The 25223-nt window shown below is 41.1% G+C and overlaps 1 protein-coding gene across 1 annotated transcript in view; it reads right to left on the bottom strand.

Moving 5' to 3' along the window:
* The window catches only part of CRLF3 (cytokine receptor like factor 3), a 42664-nt gene that overhangs the window by 14701 nt on the left and 2740 nt on the right, over positions 1 to 25223 (bottom strand). Inside the window, exons 2-6 of the mRNA XM_059148107.1 lie at positions 13301 to 13508; positions 10292 to 10379; positions 9626 to 9803; positions 5659 to 5881; positions 4812 to 4944 (exon numbers count right to left, since the gene is read on the bottom strand). Coding sequence (XP_059004090.1) covers positions 4812 to 4944; positions 5659 to 5881; positions 9626 to 9803; positions 10292 to 10379; positions 13301 to 13508 — 830 coding nt within the window. The remainder of the gene's footprint in view (positions 1 to 4811; positions 4945 to 5658; positions 5882 to 9625; positions 9804 to 10291; positions 10380 to 13300; positions 13509 to 25223) is intronic.

The following is a 25223-nucleotide window of genomic DNA, read 5'->3' as shown; positions in this document are numbered from 1 at the left end:
ATACAAAGACTGGAGTTGATTAGAAGATCTGTCCTTACATTTTAGAAAAGTAGTTTAAGACAGAGAGAAAATGGGTAGGAAAAAGGCCCAAGAAACATTCCTTAGATTATTTGGAAGAACTGTTATATGTGAAGACTTCAAAGCAGATACACCTTCATGATATCATGAAACACTCCATCTAGAGACAAACTAAAAGCCAGAGTATATAATCTTAAAGGCCATCTACTTAGGAAACCAGCTGTCTTACCTCACCCAAGTCTATATAATCAAGAGTTGTGGGGGAAAACTCTTCTGTGTGGCATTCCCATATCTGTCATAAGAATCAAACTCTAAACTGAAAGGACTGTGTATCATATTCCTAGAGGAAACCACTTTAGCAAAATATAAAACCTAACAAAGCTGTATTCTCCCCAGGACAAAGCATTCTCTCAGTATAAGGAGACACCAACAAGATTTCAAAGACTCTAGATTAACTTTTTTTTAAAGTTTACTTAAGTAATCTCTATACCCAATGTGGGGCTCAAACTCATGATCCTGAGATCAAGAATCACATGCTCCTTTGAGCCAGACAGTCACCCCAAAACAAATTAACTTCCTAATCCTAGTAGGGACTATGCCCTATTCCTAATCTTCTCAGGAAATATTAAATTAGTAATTTTTTTTTAAAATTTCTTCAACAGAGAAAGATCACAAGTAGGCGGAGAGGCAGGCAGAGAGAGAGAGGAGGAAGCAGGCTCCCCGCTGAGCAGAGAGCCTGATGTGGGGCTCAATCCCAGGACCCTGAGATCATGACCTGAGCCGAAGGCAGAGGCTTTAACCCTCTGAGCCAATGAGGGGCCCTGTAATTTTTTTTTTTTTTTTTAATATGAGGAGCTAACAGTTAGAATTGAAGATATACCTGGTGATGAAAGAAACCAGCCTTATACAGAAAAAGACTCTTTAAGTAAATTTATTCAGAAAAGGGCATGCTAACACTTAACCAAAGGTAGGCATTAAACCAAGTGGCCCCTTTCTAACAGTTTTCAACCACAGCATTTCTAAAGTCAAGCCCCCAAATTCTTGGACACTTCTCCCATCAAGAAGCAGGGTCTATGGGGTGCCTGGGTGGCTCAGTGGGTTAAGCCTTTGTCTTCAGCTCAGGTCAAGATCTTGGGGTCCTGGGATCGAGCCCTGCATGGGGCTCTCTGCTCAGTGGGGAGCCTACCTCTCCCTCTCTCTGACTGCTTCTCTGCCTACTTGTGACCTCTCTGTCAAATACATAAATAAAATCTTAAAAAAAAAAAAAAAAAGAAGCAGGATCTATGTCCCTTCTCTGGGACCTAGACTCTGAATGAATGGTAGAATGTGGTAGAAGTGATACTATGTCAAATTCTAGGCCCAGACCTTAAAAACTGGCAGCTTCTGAAGCTTCCATTTTCTATCTCTTGGGATGCTCAATCTTGGAACCCAGCCACCATGCTGTGACGAAGCCCAAGCAGCCCACAGTGAGGCCTGCACAGGGAGAGACACCCAGAACCGGAATCCATTTGCCAGCCATGTAAGTGAGCCATCTTAAAAGCAGACCCACCATCTCTAATCAAACTACTGCAGCTACTAACACAGAAGCAGAGATGAGCGGTCCTCACCAACCTCTGCAAACTGCAGTTTCCTGAGCAAAATAAATGACTACTGTTTTAAGCTTTGAGTTTTGGGGTGGTTTGTTACACAGCAATCAAGAACTATAATATTAAATTTTTATGTTCTTTTAAAGAAAAGGTTTATAACAAAAAACAGCTAGCCTGTTATTGGCTCTTGATTCACCACCTCACATGACCTGTGGGGAGGTTAAGAGCACAGACTTTCCAGGCTAGACTGGCAGGATTTGAATAGTTAAAAGTCCCATGGTCCCTGTGCTTCTGTCTCTTTATCTGTAAAAGGAAGACAGTAACCTCCTAGGCTAGGAGGATTAATGAAGGCTGTTTGAAAGGACACTGTTTAAAGAAAGCAGGTGGTAGAGAGGAGAAAGTAAAAATATGGTTAAAAAAAAAAAAAGTAAGATTAGGAAATCTTGGAAGCAAGGAAAGGGAAAGTAGGACTGTTCAGACAGAAAATCAAGAGGCCTGGCCGCCAAAAGAGACCAGGCTCTAGAGACTGGTAGAGCCCACCAGTAACAGGTTTCTTGGCTTCTACAACTCTGCGCATTCCAGCAACTTCAGCAGGAACGGACTGAGCTGAGTGATGTCACTGCCTGCAGGAGTAGAATCTTCCTTCTATCTGTGAGGCCTTCACACACCCTCAAAAAGCTGAATAAAGTTTTACCTTCTGTACTCAAGTGGACCCATGTGCTCCTCCCCCATAGAGGCCACCCTGCACCCCCATCTTCTGGCTTCACTGCTGATGAAGGGAAAGAGGACATTTCAACAGGGAAAGAGGACATTTCCATTCCACATTCAAAAGAAAAATGACAAAAATGCAAAGGTCTGGCTACAGTAATAGTGAGCCGAATGAAGCTGGAGTTAATCACCCTGCCAAGTGGGGCCTGGTTAGACATCTTTGGAAAAGAAGGAAGAACTAATGATTTCTTGAGGCCTACTAAATGCACTAAATCCACTTAACTATCTACAGATAGTATCTACAGATAGTTAAGTGGATTTTCATCCATTTGGGTAACTTCCAATGTCTTAAGAATGACAGAAAAAAACAAACCGGAAGTATGCCATCTATTAGACCTTTCTGTGTTCACAGAGGAAGGATTTAAAATCAGGGGAGCATAAGGTCATCATCACCAGGGGAAAGGGTCATAGAGGAGGGAAAAGGAAAAGAAGGAAGCATACCGACACAGAGAAACTATAGACTGCAACACTAACTAGAATCGCGTTTACTCACTCTGCTGTGAAAAAGACAAAAAGAAAAGATACAGGCTAGCTTGGCCATTTACCAGCGATGTGACTTTGGGTGAGTGACTTAACTTCTGTGTGCCTTAGTATTCTCATCCCTAAAATGGGTAATTACACCTATTTCATTGGGTTATTGTAAGAATATTGTAAGAATCAAATGACAGTACCTCATGTGCAGTAAATGCTATTTAATTATTAACTGCAATTAGTATTACTATGATTACTATTCTTGCTGAGACACCTGACCTGAAGAAATCAACTCAGGAAGCCCTACCATTAGACAGGAGCACAATGTTCTCTGGAGATTCACTAATGGCAGTATTTCTAGAAACAAAGGACACAAGCCAAAAAAGGGCTTTTTAACACACAAAACTCAAGAATTCGCCTTTGGGAAATAACTAAGTGGACTTCAGGTACTAGACTCTATTTCTTCTTCTCTTTGTCAGTATTTTTCTGGTTAAGTCATTCTTTATAATTTAAGGGATGAGAGATACCAAAAATGAGACAGAGTGGGGGGATGGGGGGAGGCATAGGGTGGTTGGGTTATGGACATTGGAGAGGGTATGTGCTATGGTGAGTGAATTGTGTAAGCCTGATGATTCACAGACCTGTACCCCTGAAATAAAACATTATTATGTTAATAAAATTTTAAAAATGAGACAAAGTATAAACTAGTGCATTCTGAAACTGATGACAGTTTAAATGACTTGGCTGGTGCAGAACACACCCACATTAGCTTACATGAAGCTTTCAGTTACTCTCCATGCTTCATATGACAAGGGGCTGAGAACAGGAACTTGGAGCCAGCATTCACCATAAAACCTCATGATCTCAAGGCCTACAAATTAGAGGAGAGTTTGCTACCCTAATTTTCCAAATCAAAACCGTGTGTGCCTGAGTGGCTCAGTAGGGTAAGCGTCTGCCCTCAACTCAGGTCATGATCTCAGGGTCTTGGGATTGAGGCCCACACTGGGCTCTCTGTTCAGCAGGGAGTCTGCTTCTCCCTCCCAACAACACCCCCCCCCGCCCCCCCGCCGACTGCTCTCCCTCTCTCAAGTAAAACTCTTCAAAACAAATAACAAAGTGGGCTTTGCTTTCTAGGATGAGCTATTCAGAAATAGGACTATAGAGAATATATCTCAGAACATGAAAACAAGGGAATTATTTAATACAGGAAGAAATGGGTAAAGAAATAGAAAATAGATTGGTGGTAGGAGAGCTTGCTTTTGGTTTTACAGAGAATTATACACATATCTATGTACGTACACATGTATTTTATGGATAACTATATACATTAAGTATTTAATTCTCAGTACATTTACACTGAAGGGTTGTCTCTCACAGAGACCTGCTCATATCGCTTCACAAAGGAAAAAAATTCTTGGTCTCTGATTTTTTAGGATTAACTTTTTTTTTTTTTTTTTTTTAAAGATTTTTATTTATTTATCAGAGAGAGAGAGGGGGAGAGAGTGAGCACAGGCAGACAGAATGGCAGGCAGAGGCAGAGGGAGAAGCAGGCTTCCTGCTGAGCAAGGAGCCCGATGTGGGACTCGATCCCAGGCCGCTGGGATCATGACCTGAGCCGAAGGCAGCTGCTCAACCAACTGAGCCACCCAGGCGTCCCTAGGATTAACTTTTGAGAGGTAGGCTACTTAACTCTATCTCTCCAGAAGAGATATAAACATAGTATGTGCTATGTATGAGGCATAAGCAAGGCATCTTTTGCACTTTATCTCAGTTCATCTTCGTAATAGCTCTATGAACACGTCTGAGAAAACCACAGCCAAAAGAAAAAAGGAACTCTCCCCAGAGTAACACTGCCTATAAATGATGAAATAAATTCCCGGTTACTTTGAATCCAAAGCTCGTATGTGTTCTATGCACATCAGTTTGCTGTCTGAGGCATGACAAACAGATTCTGTAACATCTACTTGCCTGAATGTCAATGTCTGCCCACAGAAGTAAGTTGGAGCACTGGAGTAGAGCACACCTGAGGACTCAGAATCGTTCCGGAGGGCTATATTTCTTCGACTACTCAGGCTGTACCCCTCGAAGCCAGCTGTCCACTCTTTTTAGAAAGCAAAGAGATAAAAAATTATTAATACCTTTTGAGGAGTATCTTCAACACAGACACATTACATAAAACTCGGAAGCAGAAGAGGCTACACTTAGGGGATATGGGCAAGTTCTATAAAGAAAGAGATTCAGTGACAGGGTATCCTGGTTAATCTTAAATAAATAAATAAATAAATAAATCACAAAAAAATGTGTTCGTCTATTCCTGCACAGTTCTGGCAGGAACAGGCAGAAGATCAAGTGAGTGCTCCTGGCTAATGAAATCAGGGTGAAGCATAATTGTTTGAGTGTATTCCAAGCCTGATTAACAACTAGTTAACAAAGGAGTCTGAATATTTTAAAACAGTTATACAGGACAGACCGATTAGATAGTCACTGAAGGTCTAGAAAATCAGTATCTTTTTCTTTTCTTTTTTTTTTTTTTTAATCAGTATCCTGTTGCAACACTTCAAATCTTTGGATTTCAGGGATGCTGATAATCCTCCTAGCACTATTTCTGGACTCTGGAGATAAGAACGGATGAAAAGGTCTCAAAATTTCCATCCAGTAATTTGAATAGGAGACGTTCCACGTTGTTCTCACCAATTCAGGTTTTATGGTCAGAAAACCTGGCTGGCCGTGTGCAAACACTGTGCTGCCTTCAGCACAGACAGGCACCAGCATTCTGAGACACAGCTGGGCTTTAGGAGAGAAGGCAACAGCATACCATGAGGCACCAATGTGGAGTGACCCATCTGGGGGACGCTCCAAGGACTCCACTCCTGCCGGCCATCACCTCGGGCACAGACTCTGAACTGATAATCAACGTTGGGGTCTATGTGCAACACTATGAACTCGGTTTCAGAGCCTACATATACGTCCTCAAAATGATTGGAAGTGCACTTGCGGAACTGCAGCCTGTAATCCTGGGCCGTGAAGTCGTCATCCACCTAAGGAGAAAGGCTTTGTGTTAGGTAAAGGTCAGGGAGCAGTTTCTCCCAGCATCATGGCTTAAGAATTCTGGGGCCATGCACAGAAGCCCACGTGCTGAACATGAGCTATTCTCAGGGAGAATTCATCATTACTGCCTGTCTTTTCTTTATTGAACCATGTGCTCTACACTTCCCAGTTGGATTTGTGGAACTTGGTTTCCTTTGAAGAAATGGCATGTTTACTCTCTTTTTTTTTAAAGACTTATTTATTCATTCTAAAAGGCCTTAAACATCTTGATTGCCAGAACACTATGTTCAGTGGTTACAATTTTGTTTTTACCAATTTTCCCAAGCAGCAGTAACAACAACAGAGTTGACTTATAAAAATGAAGAAAAAGGGCGCCTGGGTGGCTCAGTGGGTTAAGCCGCTGCCTTCAGCTCAGGTCATGATCCCAGGGTCCTGGGATCGAGTCCCGCATTGGGCTCTCTGCTCAGCAGGGAGCCTGCTTCCCTCTCTCTCTGCCTGCCTCTCTGCCTACTTGTGATCTCTGACTGTCAAATAAATAAATAAAATCTTTAAAAAAAAAAAAAATAAAAAAAAAAAAAAAAAAAAAAAAAAATGAAGAAAAAAACACAAAAAAAGCACACACACACAGAAGGAAGTGGTGGCTGCTTCTTAGATATTGATATTGGGGGTCGTGCTTTCCATAGCCACCACCTGGTAGCTACAAAAACCCCTAAGTGTAATGACAGTGTAATCTCTTTGAATTGTATGCATTATTATATCAAGGAGTTAGCTATCTTGTATGAATACACTCTTCTGTGTTTAGGTATCCCATGCCACTCTTGCTGTGAAATTGAAGTTTATGTAGAAAAAAACCTTTTACTATATGAAACTTTACAGCACTTGTGAAAACAATTCAATTTGGTTTATGCACAATGTAATATTTCTGCAGGTATCATCCAAAATTCCCCACAGACAAGGCTCTCATCCTCATGAGGTTTTGGCCTTAGCCTAATCCTGTGGGACTGTTCTATTAAACTGCTGCCAGGATTTTACATCCTGTTACTTCCACTTTCTAGAACATATTCTCTACTAATATTACTGAAACCAGTTTCTACTTCATACATTTTTTTTTTTTTTTACAACAGCAATAAAATTTATCTTCCAGAAGTCAAGTCCTCTTAAGAAAGTGATAACAAGGGGCTCCTGGGTGGCTCAGTGGGTTAAAGCCTCTGCCTTCGGCTCCAGTCGTGATCCCAGGGTCCTGGGATCGAGCCCCGCATCGGGCTCTCTGCTCAGCGGGGAGCCTGCTTCCTCCTCTCTCTCTCTCTGCCTGCCTCTCTGACTACTTCTGATCTTTCAAATAAATAAATAAATAAAAATCATTAAAAAAAAAAAAAAGAAAGAAAGTGATAACAAGGGACGCCTGGGTGGCTCAGTTGGTTAAGCAGATGCCTTCGGCTCAGGTCATGATCCCAGCGTCCTGGGAACGAGTCCCACTCAGGTCATGATCCCAGCGTCCTGGGAACGAGTCCCACATCGGGCTCCTTGCCCCGCAGGGAGCCTGCCTCTCCCTCTGACTCTGCCTGACACTCTGCCTGTGCTCACTCTCTCTCTCTCTCTGACAAATAAATAAATAAATAAAATCTTAAAAAAAAGAAAGTGATAACAATTATCCATTTTGTGTATTACTATTTTAACATTATTGCTTCCTGTACCTGTACTTCCTTTAATTGATTTTGTTCCTCACCATGGGGTCTTGCCTCCCACCCACCCCATAAAGGAATACACTGTTAAAAATAATAATAAATAAATGTTAATGTATTTATTCATTCTAAAAGAGAAAGGAGAGAGCATAAGCAGGGAGGGGTGCATGGAGAAGGACAGAGAGAGAATCCCCAAGCAGAGTCCCCACCGAGTGCGGAGCCTGATGTGGGGCTCGATCCCAAGACCCTGAGATCACGACCTAAGCCAAAATCAAGAGCCGGCCACTCAACTGACTGAGCCACCCAGGTACTCTGAAATGGCATGTTTTCTATACAATAAGGCGAAAGATAAAATATTGGAAGTTCAAAGATCAGAATCCCACAACTACCAAAACCAAGATAATTCATATACAGAATATATAAAGGACTCCTTTAAAACTTAATAGAAGAGAAACCACCCAGTAAGAGAATGAACAAAAGACACAAATAAGCATTCTAAGGAATTAGAAATATATGCTACAAAAAAAATACATAAAACTATTTGAAACCAAAATGAGATACCATACTGCCAAAAACGTTAAAGTTCGACAATGCCAAGCATTGGTCCTGAGTACCAGGAACTCATACACTGCTGGTAGAAGGAAACTCTGGTACAATCACATTGAAAAGAATTTGGCATTTCTGGTACAGTACAAATCCAATACTCTAGGACCTCAAAATTTTACTGGATATATATACTTGAGGAAAAATTCCTAGCCATGTACACAAGGGAACATGAATACTGCTTATAGCAAAAAAACCAGAAACCCTAGATCCACTGACAGGGAAAAGAATAAAAATGCAGTAAGAGTCTTTGTTTTGAACCAACAAAAACATCTATTTCTTTCTTCTAGAACAAGGTTTCAGTAAAAAATCCATTGAATGGGGGCCTGGGTGGCTCAGTCAGTTAACCATTCGACTCTTGGTTTCAAGTCAGGTCTGATCTCAGGGTTGTGAGATTCATCCCCACACTGGGCTCCATGCTTGGCAAGGACTCTGCCCGTCCTTTTCTCTGTGTGTCTCTCTCTCAAATAAATCTTTAAAAAGAAATCCACTGAGGGATGCCTGGGTGGGTCAGTTGGTTAAATGTCTGCCTTCGGCTCAGGTTTTGATCTCAGGGTCCTGGGACCAGGTCCTGTGTCAGGCTCCCTGCTCAGCAGGGCAGTGCTTGTCCTTCTCCCTCTGCCCCTCCCCCTGCTCATATTTGCTGTCTCGGGCATACACTCTTTTTCAAATAAATAAAATCTTTAAAAATCCATTTAAGAAAAAACAACCATTTCCAGACACTCAGTACCCACTCTGAATGATTTATCTGTCAACAGCCAAGACACTCACAACTTATTTGGACATCATTTCTATCTACAATATGGTAACTCATATACATAATATGATTTAATACAGAAAATTCTCAGCAATGTTGAGAATATGAAGAAACCACATTTTAGGATTTTTCTAAAAAATTTATTTATTTATTTGAGAGAGAGTAAGAGAGGAAGAGAGAGAGAACACAAGCAGGTGGAGGAGCAGAGGAGGGCGAAGCAGGCTCCCCACCAAGCAGGAAGCCCCTATGCAGGCTCCATCCCAGGACCTTGGGATCATGACCTGAGCCAAAGGCAGATGCTTTACTGACTGAGCCACTCAGGTGCCCCTAGGATTTTATTTCAGAAGGATCAGTTCAGTGTGGAACAGAAAATATTAGATATCCAATATTAGCTATCATCTTTTGGCTTTTGTAATAAACAGAAATGGGAGAGATCTTCAATTTACTAAGGGTTAACTTTGGGAAATTTGTGACGGGAAATACCGTTGTGATACAGAGATTGTTAAACAATTTACCTCAAATGGGAAGAGCTACCTGCTTTCAAGTTCCTGTGATTTCAACTGTAAAGCAAAAGGGACTTTTGTTTGTGAAGAGAAGAAAACGTTCAAAGGTAGTTAGTAAAAAAATCTAAAAGGCCCTCAGATTTCAAATCCATAATGTTGAAGCTGCTTTCACAATTCTTAATCACGCACCTTACACCATCGAACAATGATGCCTCCTGGTTTCTCTATTAGCTCTTCGATCTGGACTGGTGGGCGAGATGCTACTGTTCCATGCTTGAAAATGTGGTCTTTCACTATGTTCAGAATTGAGTCATCCAACTGAGCAGACAAACAAGGCACATCAACCAGTAAAGGCACCTCTGGTAAGCTGAGGAAACAAAGCTTATGTGTTTACGAGGCTTTTAATGAAGGGTTAAAAATATGAAGCATACTTTAGATCAGTCACATACTACATAACGATGCTGAAGCCCTCAGGAAATAATGTTAATGACAGCAGGGGCTGTGGAAGACATTACATAAAGATTCTCTTCCCAAGTAAATATAAGCAAGAAAAGAGAAAATTGGTAGGATCACCACTGTCAAGTTTATACCAAAAAATCAGTTTCAGTACGTTTAGAATTTCTTAAAATTTAATAATTTTCTTACACATTAGAATTGAAGAAAATCTATAGTAAATACCAAAAATTACAATGGCAGCTATTTCATACCACTAATACTGGTACTGGGCAGTGAACCTTGAAATATGTATTTTCTATCTCATTTACTCAGAATCTTTAATGAGGGGCAGGGGGAGGAGAGGGAATGCAGGCAGTTTTAATGCTTAAAACTAAGCCTGAATGGCACTAACTCCTTTACCTGTCCAACTGAATGTGTGAGGCCTTTTTGGTAAAGTTCCACAGTTTTTCATTCTGTTCTCCTACACCACCAAGAATGGCAATCTCCCCTACAATCAGGAATGAGAGAATAAATACACCAAAAAACGGTCACATTATAAAGTAATCACTACAGCTCATGAATAGGTAGTCTCTGGTTTTCTTGCAAATAATTCTTAAGTGATTCTACAGTCAAGTTCCCAAAAAGTGAAAGTAAAAACTATTCTAGAAGTGACTCTAAGGTGAAGCTCACAAAGAAAAGGGATAAATAATGGTAACATTTTACCAGGAATGAAAGATTCTGCTCTGTATGAAGAAATCTGATCTGTTGACCATTTTTACCCAAAGGAGAGGGTCTAGGTCCTTTTTCCACCTCTCCTAAAGAATCACGATTTACAGAACTCCAGCACAAGCCAGGACAGATATTACGCTGATAGAGAAATCGAGCAGGGGTCTTTTTCTTTTTCTTTTCTTTTCTTTTTTTTTTTTTTTAAGATTTTATTCATTTCTTTGTCAGAGACAGATCACAAGTAGGCAGAGAGGCAGGCAGAGAGAGGAGGGAAGCAGGCTCCCTGCAGAACAGAGAGCCCGATGCGGGGCTCGATCCCAGGACCTTGAGATCATGACCTGAGCCAAAGGCAGAGGCTTTAACCCACTGAGCCACCCAGGCGCCCCTGTTTTTCTTTTTCTTTGAGAGAGAGAGAGAGAGAGAAAGAGAATGCGGGGAGGGAGAAGCAGACTCCCCAATGAGCAGGGAACCTGATGTGGGGCTTGGTCCCAGGATCCTGGGATCATAACCTGAGCCGAAGGGAGATGCTCAACTGACTGAGCCACCCAGATGCTCCACGGGCACAAGGTCTCATAAAATCAAATGATACAACTGTTTTCCTAAAAGAATATCACATATTAGAAATTATTCCACAGAAAAATAAAGAAGAAAAGTTATCTAAAGGCATTAAAAAAAAATAACCAACTGCTATGGCCTTCCACACCCTCCATTCCCTCTGAATGTCCCCTGGAATGCCTTAAGTTTTTTGGGACCACAGGACAGGACATTCTCCCTCAGCAAGAGGAAAACAGGACATATTGAACACTGCCTCAAAGTCCTCAAAATTCCATAAATAAGTTTTTATCCCTTGGGAGGGAGGAAAGAGGTTGAAATTCAAAATATTTCTTAAGTCTAAAACCATTTAAGCATCAGATGCTGTAACAAACAAGTTTGTGCCTCAAAGGATTTCTTTTCTAAAATAAGAACATTTCTCAGTCCTCGGGGTGAAGAGTAGATACTCCTGACCTGTGAACTGCTTCTGGGTTTGTTTCCCAATGCAAAGCCTCTCAGGAAAGAAACTCTGTGGCCCCACGAAAAAGAATTTTCTCAAAGGCAGTGTTATGGTCAGTGGCAAATAAGCAGTTCTCACTGAAAAGGAGACAAAATGTCATGAGCACGTAAAGGTAACAGCAGTGCCACATTCTAAATGGGACTGAAAGGGGATGAATTTCCAGTGAGAGCGACAGACGTGTGAGCCATGCACCCTCTCCGTCCCATGCCATTCACAGCACTCAGGGCAGGATGGGTACTTTTCAGGCTCTGGCTCTGGCTCCTTTGTCCTCGATTGTCCTTTCAATGCTGGCATCGCCTACCACGCTCTCTCCTCATAGGACACACTAGCTTTGGAAGATTTACTAGCTCCCACGGAGTCAGACTTGATGCACACACCATCAATTACCATCTTGCCACACTGATCTCTCTCCTAAGCCACACGCCACATGCCCAACTACTGTCTGGGCATCGTGAGCATCTAGACTCAACACGCCCCAAACTGAATGCCTCACTACCCACTGAAGCCCACCTTTCTCCTTTGTTTCCTACATCAGTAAACAGCACAATTCAACCTGCTCATCCAAAATCCGGCTGGTTTTGGCCATCCTAAATCCTTCCCTTTATTCTCCAACCTAGCTCCAGGCAATCACCAATAATCGACACTCACTGATAGGTAAACTCGTAAATAATTTTCTCTCTAAAAAGTCTTAAAATCAGCTCCACTTTGTCTTCACCATGATGAAGTCCAGTGCCTTCTTCATTTCCTGCTGGAGTAGTGCTACATCTTCTCAATTGGCCTCTTTGACCTCCAGTCTTAGGACCTCTAATACAATCTCTAAACTACAGGCAGCATCATTTTTTTTAAAAATGCAAATCCGATTGTGTAACTCTGCTGCCTAAAATACTTCAATAGACCCCTGATATGCCATTCACTTCACTCGTGATGCTACTTCTGCTTCCAATCGTGCTATTACCTCCGTCTCTTCCTTTGTCGCTTAATGAATTCCGTCAAACCTCTGTGAACTCCTCCCGCAGAAAACTATCCTTCACTCTCCCACAGTTAAGCACTTTCCCTTCCGTGCTCCTTTAGGTCTTAGATCTCTCTCAGCACGTATGCCTCTCACTGTGCTGTGAGCCCCAAAAGGCAGAACCATTACCTTTTTATTTAATGTACTTGATAAAGATCTGTGTGAAGAGAGGAAAGTGAACATGAAGACAGGAAGATATCAAGGCAAGATCTGGGCGTGCTTTAACCAGAGTAACTGGCTGCAGATAGGCATATAACCACTATGATTTCAAGAGTAAACACCAATTATAATTTTTATCCTTCTAAAACTAACAAAGGAATTAAATTCTGTGAACACTCTGAAAAATATATGAACAGACTCAAAAGGACCTTAAAGTCACAGTGTTAGCAGTGAATAAGACACTACCAAAAAACCATTTGAGAAAAATCATTATCCCTTGTCTTATAACTGATTATAATTAACATTTTAACTACATTCACCCTGGGAGACCTTGCTGTGTATCTGCCATCCTATATTACAAACTATTCAGAGGTAGGAACATGGTAAGTACTGCACAGATGGCAACAAGCCTGCTGGCACCCTGAGAAGTTAGCAAAGAGCCAAACTGAATGCGCCCCACTTGATAGGCTCCCTGGACTCCCACCTTCTTGGACTAAGTCCTCTGCAGTATTAACTCCATGCTCTATGAGCTTCTGGCAGTCATCTAGAGGTTTAATGGTTTCCTGTTCAATCGTGTCCACCTCTTGCAAAAGGGTCACCAATCGTTCATCCAGAAGCTTCCCAAGGGTTCCCTTTAAATCATTAAAATGCTGTTTGAGGACATCTCTTGTCTGTGATGCACTCTCTTTGATCTGAAAAGAAAGAACAAAAAAATTCAGAATTGGAATCTCTAGAAAAGCCTAATCCCCAAGTATCACCTCTAATCCCAAGGCACTACACAACGATCACCTTCCATTTGTTGACAAATCAAATGTGATTCATTTGCACAAACTTGCAGAAATGCACAGTACTGGCCTTCATGTAAGACAGAATGGGCTCAAACTGTGGTTTTGTCATTCACAAACTACATCCGTCTGGTCATGTTAATCAAGCACACCACACCTCAATTTCCTTATTTGTTAAATGAATATAATGTTTACTTCATGGAGTTGCTGTTAACAGGATTAAATAATCTATGTATTATGCTTTGTAAAATTACTGGCACATTGTTGTTCCCAATTTAAAAAAATATTAGAAAGTATCATTATCACACAAAGTAGTTCTTGGCAATAGTATGTTTCAGTACAGAACAATTTTTAAGTAGGAGAGAGTTAAAATTCATTTTACTGAAAAGTAGTAAATAAATGGTAAATCAGAAAACCATACTATAATGAACTATTGGGATTTCATCAAGATCAAAAGCTTTTGCACAGCAAAGGAAACAGTTAATAAAATCAAAAGACAACTGACAGAATGGGAGAAGATATTTGCAAACGACATATCAGATAAAGGACTAGTGTCCAAAATCTATAAAGAACTTAGCAAACTCAACACCCAAAGAACAAATAATCCAATCAAGAAATGGGCAGAGGACATGAACAGACATTTCTGCAAAGAAGACATCCAGATGGCCAACAGACACATGAAAAAGTGCTCCATATCACTGGGCATCAGGGAAATACAAATCAAAACCACAATGAGGTATCACCTCACACCAGTCAGAATGGCTAAAATCAACAAGTCAGGAAATGACAGATGCTGGCGAGGATGCGGAGAAAGGGGAACCCTCCTACACTGTTGGTGGGAATGCAAGCTGGTGCAGCTACTCTGGAAAACAGCATGGAGGCTCCTCAAAATGTTGAAAATAGAACTGCCCTATGACCCAGCAATAGCACTACTGGGTATTTACCCTAAAGATACAAACGTAGTGATCCAAAGGGGCACATGCACCCAAATGTTTATAGCAGCAATGTCCACAATAGCCAAACTATGGAAAGAACCTAGATGTCCATCAACAGATGAATGGATCAAGAAGATGTGGTATATATACACAATGGAATACTATGCAGCCATCAAAAGAAATGAAATCTTGCCATTTGCAACAACATGGATGGAACTAGAGCGTATCATGCTTAGCGAAATAAGTCCAGCGGAGAAAGACAACTATCATATGATCTCCCTGATATGAGGAAGTGGTGATGCAACATGGGGGCTTAAGTGGGTAGAAGAAGAATCAATGAGGGACGCCTGGGTGGCTCAGTTGGTTGGACGACTGCCTTCGGCTCAGGTCATGATCCCGGAGTCCCGGGATCGAGTCCCGCATCGGGCTCCCAGCTCCATGGGGAGTCTGCTTCTCCCTCTGACCTTCTCCTCGCTCATGCTCTCTCTCACTGTCTCTCTCTCAAATAAATAAATAAAAAAAAAAAAAATTAAAAAAAAAAAAAAAAAAAAAAAAAAAAAAAAAAAGAAGAATCAATGAAACAAGATGGAATTGGGAGGGAGACAAACCATAAGTGACTCTTAATCTCACAAAACAAACTGAGGGTTGCTGGGGGGAGGGAGGTTGGGAGAAGGGGGTGGGATTATGGACATTGGGGAGGGTATGTGCTTTGGTGAGTGCTGTGAAATGTGTAAACCTGGTGATTCACAGACCTGTACCCCTGGGGATAAAAATATATGTTTATAAAAAATAAAAAATTAAAAAAAAAAAAAAAAGAAAGAAAGAAAGCCATACTATAAGGGCCTCTGCGGGGCTCAGTCAGTTGAGCATCTGACTCTTGGTTCAGCTCAGGTCATGATCTCAGGGTCGTGGGACAGAGCCCTGTGTCAGACTCACACTCAGCATGGAGTCTGTTTGAGAGTCTGTCTCTCCTTCTTCTCCCTCCACTCCTCCACACCTCTAAAATAAATAAAAATTAAATAATAAATAAAAGAAAGCCATAATTTTTTTTAAATCACCTAAGGGATAAAATGCTCTCATTATACTAAGAGAAAGCTAAGAATTTATTTATAATTCAAAGGGGCTCATAGAAAGCAGAAAATCTTCATGAAAACATACCTCTGGGATAATAATTTAATCTTTTCTGAGTGATGTCATTTTCCTTTTTGCAAATCTCAATGAAAGGTTTACAGACACTCTCTTCCCATTAAAGGAATACTCCATACCCTAAAGAAATTAATTCAATTTCAGAACTTGCAAATTCCCTCAAATCTCAACCATGGCTGGCCAGTAGCAGTAATTCTGAAACTCGGTTTGCAGAAGAATCATGTAGGCTGCCAGATACAATTTAGAGTGCAGGGCTCCATCCCAGACCTACTGATCTGGAACCTCTGAGGAGGGCTGGAGGGTATGGACGGAGTTCTTGTCCACAAGCACCCCTGTGATTCGGCAGCTCACACTTTGAGAAACATTGCCCTCTGGTCCACAGAGCTCAGATTAAGAGCTGCTGTTCTAGGAGACAGGACAGGGAAATCTTTACAGCTCACACATATTTTGAAAACAAACCAGTTGTCTACACAGATACAACCCTTTTTTTTTTCTTTCTAAGATACAGACAACGCACAAGTCACTCACTTAACAGGAAAATTCTAAAAACCAAATAGTTCTGAATCAAAGCAAACACACATTTTACTTTGGTGATATTACCATATTAGTTTCATAATGACATTATTACATTTATTACTCTAACCCTTTGGCTAACTTTATCTTTCCAAGAGCGTTTGAAGTCCAAGAAAACCCACAAAGTACAGGATTTCAACAGTTAATAGAGAAATTTAGAAAGTTTTCCATTTATTCTCTAAAACTAAATTTAAAAAGCAGAATACAGGGGCACCTGGGTGGCTCAGGCAGTTAAGCATCTGCTTTCAGCTCAGGTCATGATCCCAGAGTCCTGGGATCGAGCCCCATATCAGGTACCCTGCTCAGTGGAGAGCCTGCTTCTTTCTTTACCCCTGCATGCCAGTCTGCCTACTTGTACTCTCTCTCTCAAGTTTAAAAAAAAAAAAAAAAAAAAAAAAAACACCACCACCACCAACAAAAACTTTAAAAATAAAAATTAAAAAGCAAAATACAAAATTGTTTTCCAAAAACGTTCACAACCATGTAAAAACAAAAGGTGTCAATGCTCAGGGAGAACAAAAACAAAATACAGGGGGGATTGGCTGAAGTGGATAATGGAAATAATTTTTTCTCCTTTTGACAGTAATGTAACTTACAACAGTGTATGTGCAGTAAATGGTGGAATTTGTTAAATCATAAAGAAAAAGAAAGACCCTACTATAAGTTTAATTGTTAAGTAGTCTCTGTACACTTACAAGGGAGCTTCCATGAAATAAACCAAAGCCAAAATTTAAAAAGAAAGGGAGGGGGCCGTACTCAAAATGTTCTAGTTCATTACTCATCTGTGGGATCCTGGGTCTTTAAGACTCACACCCTAACACACAGAGAACCTGGGAAACAAATGTTGTTGAGTAAAAACGAAGTTAACTGTGTACATGTATAAGGCCTTTTAAATTTTTTAAAAGATTTTAAATCTTTTAAAAGATTTTATTTATTTGTTTGATAGAGAGTGAGAGAGAGCAGAAAGGGGAGAAGGTCAGAGGGAGAAGCAGAGTCCCCGCAGAGCTGGGAGCCCGATGCAGCACTCAATCCCAGGACTATAGGATCATGACCTGAACCGAAGGCAGTCGCTCAACCAACTGAGCCACCCAGGTGCCCCTGTAAGACCTTTTTTAAAGAACCAGGGAGAGCACGTCTCATGATTTCGATACATCACCTGGAATACTGTTAGAAATATAGACCGTTAGGCCCCACCCAGAACTACTGAGTCAGAACGGACATTTTATTTTATTTATTCTTTTTTTTTAAGATTTTATTTATTTATTTGACAGACAGAGATCACAAGTAGGCAGAGAGGCAGGCAGAGAGAGAGAGAGAGAGAGAGAGGAAGAAGCAGGCTCCCTGCCGAGCAGAAAGCCCGATGCGGGACTCCATTCCAGGACCCCGAGATCATGACCTGAGCCAAAGGCAGAGGCTTTAACCCACTGAGCCACCCAGGCACCCAGAATGGACATTTTATTTATTTTTTACTTATTTTTTAAAGATTTTATTTATTTATTTGACAGAGAGAGATCACAAGTAGGTAGAGAGGCAGGCAGAGAGAGAGAGGGAAGCAGGCTCCCTGCTGAGCAGAGAGCCTGATATGGGACTCGATCCCAGGACCCTGAGATCATGACCCGAGCCGAAGGCAGCGGCTTAATCCACTGAGCCACCCAGGCGCCCCTAGAACAGACATTTTAAACAAGATCCCCAGGTGAATCACGACAGACCTTATAGATACCAAAATAAACGAAGACATGTTTAAGCACTGTAATTCAGTTCACACCCCCACAACCAAGAGGAAATTCTGCAGTTGAGAAGCATACAATGAGATCCTGTCTCACTCTTTAACGGATACGGCACACACAGGAAGTACATTGGTTAGGTAAAGTCAATTTCCTCTTTAGAAAAAATTCAAAAGCTTGAACAGTTTCAGTGCACAACTATGTTTTGTTTTTGTTTCAGAACTGCAGAGGAAAGAAAAAGAGGAAGTACGTGAACATAAAGCAGTGAGAAGACTGGGCAGGGGAGACTCCATTTCCAAATGCAGCTCCTATACTTCCATTATAAACACCATCCCTTTCATTTATAGAACACCAACCACTGCTGTTTCATTTGCTTGAATTGAAGGAACTAAACCATGCGGACTTCTCTGCTGAGTGTTTCTTCTTATCTGATGTGGTACTATGGCCCATGTGCGCCCTGTCTGCTCATTAACTTCACAAGGACTCTGAGAGGTGGGTCTCTACTGTCTACACTGAAGAGGGTGAAGTTTGAAGAAGTCAAATAACTTTCCCAAGGCTTCACAGTGCCAGAAAAAGTCTGACTCCAAGGACCACGGTCTTCCCACTTTTCCCATTTTCAGAAGTTCCCAGGCAAACCTATAAATGATGTACGGACTACAAAGACTTCCTGCTGTAACTTGTATTTCTTATCCTTGCATATCAAGATCATGGGGTAGATAACCACACAGTCCCAAATGCTACCTAGCCTTTCTAGGGCAAAACAATTGCGATGTTAATAACAAAGCAGATTTAAGTAGAACAAATGATAACACAACTCAAGGTCTTAAAAAGGAAACTGTCATATACACTGTTTATGCTGATTAATAATATTCAAACCAATTTTTCACTAAAGCCTCTACTGTAATAGACCATTAAAACTCACTTCCTGGGGCACCTAGGTGGCACAGTTGGTTGGGCATCCAACTCTTATTTAAGCTGAGGTCATGATCTCAGGTTGTGGGATCAAGTCCTGCATCAGGCTCCGAACTTTGTGCAGTCTGCTAGGGACTCTCTCTCCCCCTCCCTCCACCCCTCTTCTTGAGCGCGCACGCACTCTAATAAATAAATCTTTAAAAAAAAAAAAACTTACCTTTACTGCAGTTTAATCCCTAAGCAATTGTATCTTTAAAGCTTTCACAGGAGGATGAGTTCACAAAATGCCAAAAAGTCATCAAGTTTACACAATGACACTAAGGTTTGCAAAAGCCTCGTAAATATATACTTCACAGCCCTCCAAGACAACAGTGACTGACACATTTTTCTCCAGTTTAGCTACTAAAAAGCTCATAAAACCTATGTAGAATTTGATTTTAAACATCTGTGGTCTTCAGTGGCAATATAAAATTGCTCCATCAATATAATACAATAATAAATATAACAGCATATTTTAGAAAAAAGTACCAGAATCTCCCCTATCTCCTCTAAAACATGCATTTTTTTTTTAAGATTTTATTTATTTATTTGACAGAGAGAGCTCACAAGTAGGCAAAGAGGCAGGCGGTGGGTGGGTGGGGAGCAGGCTCCCCTCTGAGCAGAGAGCCCGACGCAGGGGCCCAATCCCAGGACCCTGGGATTAGGATCTGAGCCGAAGGCAGAGGCTTTAACCCACTGAGCCACCCACGCGCCCCTAAAACATGCATTTTTATAACTTTATAGAGGAAAATAATTTTTAACCTCCAAGTTTAAGAATTTATTTTCCCAACTAGTAATAAGAAACTAAAATGATTATTTTTAAGATTTCATTTTTTAAGTAATTCCTACACCCAAAGTGGGGCTCAAATTCACAATCCTGACATCAAGAGTCACACGTTCCACCCACTGAACCAGCCAAGCACCCCAAAACTATTTAAAATTAGACACTGGTTTTATTTATTTTTTAAAAGATTTTATTTATTTATTTGACAGACAGAGATCACAGGTAGGCAGAGAGGCAGGCAGAGGAGGAAGCAGACTCCCTGTTGAGCAGAGAGCCCAATGCGGGGCTGGTTTCCAGGACCCTGAGATCATGACCTGAGCTGAAGGCAGAGGCCTTAACCCACTGAGCCACCCAGGCACCCCTAGACTCTGGCCTTAAACACTTAGCTAATAAGAACATAATAATCAAAAATGAAAGATGAAGTAAATATATAAAATAGTCAACTGAAATTGAAAAAGCTAACCAAAATGTTTCTTCTTGGTTCATGTGAAATGTACTCTATCAGCTCTGTCTTCACCCTGACACCAAGAGCTTAGTCACTAAAAATAACGACAACGATGACGATGATGATGGTGCAGCAACAGTAATACGGCAACAGCTATCATCTACTGGACATCTGCCGTGCGACAGCCCCTTACACACATGGTCTCACAAATGCTACCACAACCCTATGAAGAAAGCATCTATAAATAACTAACATGGTGGAGTCAGAGACATAAACATGCCCACATCAGAAAGCTAGAACGGTGATAGAGAATTTGAATTGTATGACCCACTTAGGGACTTGTAAGTGCTGCCACATGTCCTTCTTGCCTTTCTTACAGTTAGGCTTTCTTTTTCTTAACGCCTATTTGAAAACATTCAGAAAGAAAATCTTTATTATAGGATTTGGCAGTCTGTTATGTGACTGGCCCCCAGTGAACCATGAACCACACGTCCTGATACTGTATCGCAGTGCAGTCCTCCCCGCAGGAGCACAGCGGGGCCGTGACGAGCACTTGCAGGCCTATGTGCATAGCCACAGAGTGGAACGGAGGCTGTGCCAGCTCCAGGTCTAGCAGCCTAGCAACTGCCACTCGTGCACTTTTGAGGGTCCTGACCCACCATGTAAGATGTCTGGCTAGCCTTCTGGAGAGTGGAAGGGGGAGATGAGAGGGAAGGGTGGGAGGAAGGAAAGAAGGCTGGCATCCAGGCCCAGCCATGCCAGCATTCCAACGGAGCCCTGCAGCCACTGAGGCTCCAAACAGGTAGGTGAATGTTCTTTCTTGAACATTCCAGCCTTAGCTGCCATCTGACTGCAATTACTTGGGTGTTGCCAGCAAAATCAGAACCGCCCAACCAAGCCCTAGTCACTCCCCAGAATAGTAAGCAAGTAAGATGGCTTTTTAAGGCATTACGCTTTGATATAGTTTATTATGTAGCAACAAATAACCAAACCATACGAGAAAACAAAAGTTTAATTCTTGATTATCTGCATTAATGAATAGGGTGCATATGATCAAGACCACGAACAATCTAAAAAGAATGTCAGCAAAATTACACCCACGACACTCATAAAGGCACTTATTCAATATTTATTGAGGTCTAGTATGTGCCAGAAGCTGGGATTATAAAAATGAATAAAGCATGGCCCTGACCTCAAAAAAACTGTTATTCTGGTAAAGGAGCTAGTTGCCTGCACACGTAACTATGATAAAAAGTATTAAGTTCCTTTTTTTTTTTTTAGATTTTACTTATTTATTTCATAGACAGAGATCAACAAGTAGGCAGAGAGGCAGGCAGAGAGAGAGGAAGGGAAGCAGGCTCCCTGCTGAGCAGAGAGCCCAATGCGGGGCTTGATTCCAGGACCCTGGGATCATGACCTGAGCCGAAGGCAGAGGCTTAATCCACTGAGCCACCCAGGTGCCCCCCCCCCTTTTTAAAGATTTTATTTATTCATTTGACAGAGACTGACAGCAAAAGGGAACAAAAGCAGGGGGAGTGGGAGAGGGAGAAGCAGGATTCCTGTTGAGCAGGGAGCCTGATATGGGGATCGATCCCAGAACCCCGGGATCATGACCTGAGCTGAAGGCAGATGCTTAACCAACTAAGCCACTCAGGCACCCCTGCCATCAAAAATTTTTAAAGATTTTTATTTTTGAGAGACAGAGGAGGAAAAGCAAGGGGGAGAGAGAGGGAGAGAATCTCTACCAGACTCTGTGCTAAGCCCAAAGCCTGACATGAGGCTCAATCTCACAGTCCTGAGATCATGACTTGAGCCAAAACCAAGAGTTGGAGGCTTAACTGACTGAGCCACCCAGGCGCCCCTTTCTCTATAAAAATCATACCTATACTACAGTTACATTGAAAAAAACATCTACACAGAGAAAACCTGAGCACCTCTGTGACAGTTTATCATTAACATCACTGATTTTAACATTATTGATTCAGAATACAGGTTTTAATTCTCATCTATATCCTATATTTCAAGTGAGTTTTGGACTCAATAAGCGGCTTTCAGAGTGCCATGTTTAAAGACATTTATGAAAAGACTTACTTGAGAAAAGACGACTGAAAAGCCAACATAAACATGTGGTCTTCTGAACACAAACATGTGTGTGCGGCTTTTCTCCCCACTCTTGGCTGCTGACTATTTAGTTTTGCTTCAAGAGCATTGCTTCTAGTATTTTGGCACACCTAAGTCAATACATCTCAGCCTACCACCAACAAATGCTCCATAAGTTGCTAAATGCTCCATATAATACTAACCAAAAGAAAAAAAAATGGATATGAAGTTGCATATACAGTAGTCCCTTAATTTTGCAAAATAATAGGTCTAGAAGGACACACCAAAATGTTAACAGTGGTTGTCAGTAAGTAGCAGAATTATAGGTGATTTTAAAATTATTTCATCTGTTCTTGGTTTCCTCAGTTCTAGATTTAACCTTTCCTTAGAACAATTCGGTAAGTACTACTACAGTAACATCATTTTCAGACAGATTTTTGGGCTGTTTTGAAAATGGGTAACAGAAGGGGAAGTGGGAGATAAAAGAAGCAGTAATAGCGTTCTTTTCTTTGCTGAGCTACTAAGGCTTCCTGCCCTGGTTTTCTGAAATAACATTTCTCCCCCCACTGACTTCTAGATCTGTCCCAGTCTTTAACTAGTATGCTATGAGTTTTCAAACCCTGTGGGAGTAACCACCTAGAGAAGACACGGTATTGTATATTAAGAGTATCAAGACTGCTTGTTAAATCTTCAAAAAATTAATGAAATCAACTATTAAAAAATTGAAAACAAAACACTATAAAGACAAATGGTCACATTACAGATACTAAGACATGATAGGACAAGCACTAGCTTATTGTCAATTACTCACTTGTGTATCACTGCATAATTATCTAACAAACCTATGATATTTAAATGACATTTTGTTCTGTTTAAAGGAGGCTCTACAGGTGCCTGGGTGGCACAGTCGTTAAGCATCTGCCTTAGGTCATGATCCCAGGGTCCTGGGATTCAGCCCGAACTGGGCTCCCTACTCAGCAGGAAGCCTGCTTCTTCCTCTCCCACTCCCCCTGATTGTGTTCCCTCTCTTGCTGTCTCTCTCTCCGTCAAATAAATAAATAAAATCTTTAGGGAGAAAAAAAAAAAAAAAAAAGGAGGCTCTATGCCTAAGAAAAAAAAAAAAAAGGAGGCTCTATGCAGGGCTTAAACTCATGACCCCAATATCAAAATCATGTGCTCTACCAACTGAGCCAGCCAAGTTTTAATCTTGAGGATAAATAACAGCAATTTATAACAATACACTTACAGTTTGATTAAACTATAGAAATCAGTGCAGAGCTGACAAATTGGTAATGGTATACTCTAAGGCAGTGTGTCTCGATTTTTAATGTGCATTTGTATCACACCTGACAATCTTGTTCAAGTAGACTGTGATTTAGTAGGCCTGATTCTTGCATTCTTCACAAGCTCTCAGGTAATGACCACATCTGTGGTAGCAAGGATCAAAAGGACACCACTGGCCGGAGCTAGGTAGGCTCCTCAGCAAATACTATCTTAATTAGGTAACAGGATCCGGCCCTTTATTCTGAAGAGAAGAGACTTGCTTGCTTTCATCAAGGCCCTGAGAGATACTGAATCACACTAAAAGGCACATGAAGGCTGACATGTTCATTTTCTAGCAAGAATCGTAACTGTATACAGATGAGAAGTAGTATCTCTCACTATAGGCACCTCCATGCCTCAAACTAATCCCCCTTTGATACAAAGAAGGAGTTTCTGGACCTGCAAAGCTTAAGGATTAGGCCCCAAACAATGGCAATATCGTCCAGGTATTATCACTCTGTGAGGCCCATCTGAATGACCAGGTGACATCACCATGTGACATCTTGATCAGCTATCACAATGAGTGGGAAAGCCAACCCTGTACAAATAAACAAGTAATAAAAACACAACGGAAGTGAAATCTAAAAATGAAGACACAAGAATTTAGGTTTTTCCTATTTGTTTTGTCTTTAGGAGTAATAGTTCCAACACCCACGAACAAAGGGAAGAGTAAATCTGTGAGAGCACTAGTCTATTTCCCTCACCATGGTATCTCTAAGAGCTAGAAGTATCTCTGACCCACCCAGTAAACTGGGTGAATGAACAAATGAATTTAGGGAGAGTGGGTGTTAATTTCTTCGGTATTTACATCTTAGTACCAAGGATTCCACGGAACTATAGAGAACTATTCTTAATGATTTCAACATCATTTAGGCCAGGTTGGCTATAAACATTATCTGATTTCCTGAAGACAACAAAAACATCTCTCTAGCCTTCAACTTATTTGAACAGTAAGAGTTACAGACTACCAGTACACAGCACTTCCTTTTCTGTAAAGACAGAGGGTGGGGCCTAAACTTAACCACAAGAGAAACTGCCACATGCTGGAAGTTGTTTTTGACAGAATAACAACGTATGTTTGCTCTTCTCCCTTCTCAATTTTCACAGACATGGCTTCTTAACATGAGACAAATTTCATCAGAGATTTTTAAAGCGTAAGAAACAAAGGCAAAGACAAAAAGGATCCCAAGGGCTTGGAAGAGTTAAACAGAGTTACCATATAACCCTCCCATTCCTAAGTATATACTGAAAGAACTGACAACATATCCACATAAAAAAACTTGTAAATGAATGTTCCCAGCAACATTATTCATAATAGCCAAAAACTGAAAGTAATCCAAGTGTCTACCAGTTGATTCATGTATAAATTAAATGTGGTATATCCATGCAACAAATATTATTCAGCCATAAAAAGGACAGAAGTACTGACACATGCTACCACATGGATGAACCTTGAAAACATGCTAAGTCAGAGAAGCCAGTCACAAGGGGCCACAGGTTGTATGATTCTATTCATACAAAATGTTCAGAACAGGCAAATGCAAATAGAGAAAGTAGTTTAGTGGTTGTCAGTCTGGGATTTCTTTCTGGGGTGATGAAAATGTTCTGGAATTAGGTAATAGTGATGGTCGCACAACTTTG

This window comes from Mustela lutreola, chromosome 15 (genome assembly GCF_030435805.1).
Source record: "Mustela lutreola isolate mMusLut2 chromosome 15, mMusLut2.pri, whole genome shotgun sequence".
NCBI lineage: Eukaryota > Metazoa > Chordata > Mammalia > Carnivora > Mustelidae > Mustela > Mustela lutreola.
Note: the sequence above shows the minus strand (reverse complement) of the source record. Positions and strands in the feature narration are given on the sequence as shown.